This window comes from Acanthamoeba castellanii, assembly GCF_000313135.1.
Source record: "Acanthamoeba castellanii str. Neff unplaced genomic scaffold scf7180000084695, whole genome shotgun sequence".
NCBI classification, from domain to species: domain Eukaryota; phylum Discosea; order Longamoebia; family Acanthamoebidae; genus Acanthamoeba; species Acanthamoeba castellanii.
Window position 1 is genome coordinate 21,099 of NW_004457259.1, and position 2,103 is coordinate 23,201.

The window sequence follows — 2,103 nt, forward strand, 5'->3', positions numbered from 1 at the left end:
CAAAACGTACTAGTTTGCAAGAGGAGGTCGATGAAGGCGTGTGTTCGTGCGTGTTCCTTGGACAAGAACACGAACGCCTGCTTCTCGTCGATCTCCACCCGGAAGTGTTGGTAGAAGAGTCCGATGACCACGCGTCGGATTTGCGAGAGTCGGTACTCGGCCACCAGAGCAAAGCCTGCGAAGAAGCAAATCAGCATCGACCAACGATCAATGCATGTGCTAGAAGACGAGCGTCGTACCTGGATCCGTTTCGGTCGGTCGTCGCTTACGTTGGAGGATGTACATGTTTTGCGTCGTGATGAGAAGGTGACCGATCCTGTTGTACAGTGGTAATAAGGTCAGGCTGGAACCGAACAGTAACACACTGTGTGACAAGTGGGATAAGCACGTACGCCTCTTCGCTGGTCTTGGCGCCGTAGGGCAGATACACCGACGTGAAGAAGTAAACCAGCTGCTCGGCCGCGCCTCCCTGCACAACGAAAGCCGTCAGTCAGCCGTAAGCAGGTCGCGTTGGGCGCCAGCAGAGCAAAAAAAGGGAAGGGAAGAAACAAGAAAAAGAAAAAGAAAGAAGGAAAACCAAGCGTACCCTGAAGAAGGTGAGCCGAAGGTGGAGCTGCAGGTTGACGTCCATGGTGTCGCTTGAAAAGTCTTCTCTGGTGGAGGCCTTCATCACGACTTCTCCGCGCCTGCTTGTCTCTGTGTCTCCGCTCATAATCGTAACCTTGAGGGCATCGGCGGGTGCGCTGGTGGACGGCTGCGGCGAGGTGGAAGCCGGCGGCGTCTTCGACTTCTTCTTCTCCTCCTCGTAGTGAACCACGTACGTGCTGCCGCACGACCGACAGGCCTGCATGCCCGCAAGGCGATCGTAGATCTTGAGGCATCGCATACACTGCACTCGCGCCTGGCTGTTCTGAGCCAGGAACGCTTGCAACAGCGTCAACAGCTGTTCTCTGGTATTCAGGAATCAAAAATGAGATTAGTTTATGACCAAGGGCGCGCGTGTGGTGGTGGTGGTGGTGGTGGTGGTGGTGGTGGTGGTCCGAAATCTGAGCTTACCGTTCCTCTTCGTCGTCAAGGATGTAAGTGGCGGTGTCCTTGACTTCGGTTCTTGTTTCGGTGCCGGCGCGAGGTGGAGAGTATTCGACGTGAACCGCCGGACGGCCACCCACTGAGAGAGAGAAAGAAAGGGAGAGAGAGTCAACACGAGTAAGTGTGCAACTGTGGCGGGAACAGATTCAAAAGTGTACTTACTTGAGACACTCTTGACTGAGGTGATGTATTTGGCTTGGTGAGACACCACGTCCCTGGACCAACACACACCATTCAATAAGTGTTGGCAAAAGGCACAAACGAGCAGCCACCCAGTGAATCAACGACGTAAGTACCTTCCCGTGGTGACATCGGCCTCGACGACGTAGCGCTTGGAGACGAGCAGAATTCGCAACTGGCCTCCAACCTCAACCGTGAACTCGTCCGTCCTGCAGAGGAGAAATGCGTTTCACTCAAAACCGAACAACAAATGCTGACATGCTGGTTCTGAGTGTATGTCTCACTTACGTTATGTCCTCGTTCGCGTCGAGGTTGATCCGGCTGTTCGCTGGCGTTGAGCTCTGCGGCAAGAAAATGAGTACTGTGATCGGGAGTGGGTTCGAATGGGGCTCGAGAGAGGACCTTTTCCACCGCATTCTCTCTTTCCTTCGACTGACTCAACTCGTGCGCGGGCTCCGGCGCGGCGGTTTCGTCGTCGTCAGGCGAACTGGCGACGGCCTTGGGAGAAGAGGCTATCTCTGGGCTGCTCGACAGCTGCAGGATCTTCCCGCTCTTGATCTCTTCCAAAATCTTGAGCGAAGCCTGCAGTGCGGTGGCCAGTGATGAGTGTTCCAAGCCACTTACTTACCATGCACACGCACAACTTACATCATTTTTCTGTGTGGCCGGCGGTGTAGAAACAGATGACTTGCGGGCTGGCGTGAATGAAGGCCGCGTGAGACTATGTCCCATTACCGTCAGACATAACAGAGAGTGAAGGTACCCTGCTGAATCTGCACTTCTCGCTGTCCTCGCTCCTTGGCACGCTGTTCNGCCTNATATTCTTTGCGTTTG

General features: G+C 54.5%; 1 protein-coding gene across 1 annotated transcript in view; it reads right to left on the bottom strand.

Annotated features, from left to right (window-relative positions):
• ACA1_351450 (uncharacterized protein) overlaps positions 1 to 2,001 on the bottom strand; it is a gene marked incomplete at both ends in the record, with an annotated part of 2,818 nt that extends 817 nt beyond the window's left edge. The window contains 10 exons of the mRNA XM_004333072.1: positions 76 to 175; positions 240 to 316; positions 393 to 469; positions 587 to 950; positions 1,057 to 1,168; positions 1,252 to 1,304; positions 1,386 to 1,478; positions 1,558 to 1,610; positions 1,672 to 1,851; positions 1,918 to 2,001. Coding sequence (XP_004333120.1) covers positions 76 to 175; positions 240 to 316; positions 393 to 469; positions 587 to 950; positions 1,057 to 1,168; positions 1,252 to 1,304; positions 1,386 to 1,478; positions 1,558 to 1,610; positions 1,672 to 1,851; positions 1,918 to 2,001 — 1,193 coding nt within the window. The remainder of the gene's footprint in view (positions 1 to 75; positions 176 to 239; positions 317 to 392; positions 470 to 586; positions 951 to 1,056; positions 1,169 to 1,251; positions 1,305 to 1,385; positions 1,479 to 1,557; positions 1,611 to 1,671; positions 1,852 to 1,917) is intronic.
• Between the last annotated feature and the right edge of the window lie 102 nt (positions 2,002 to 2,103).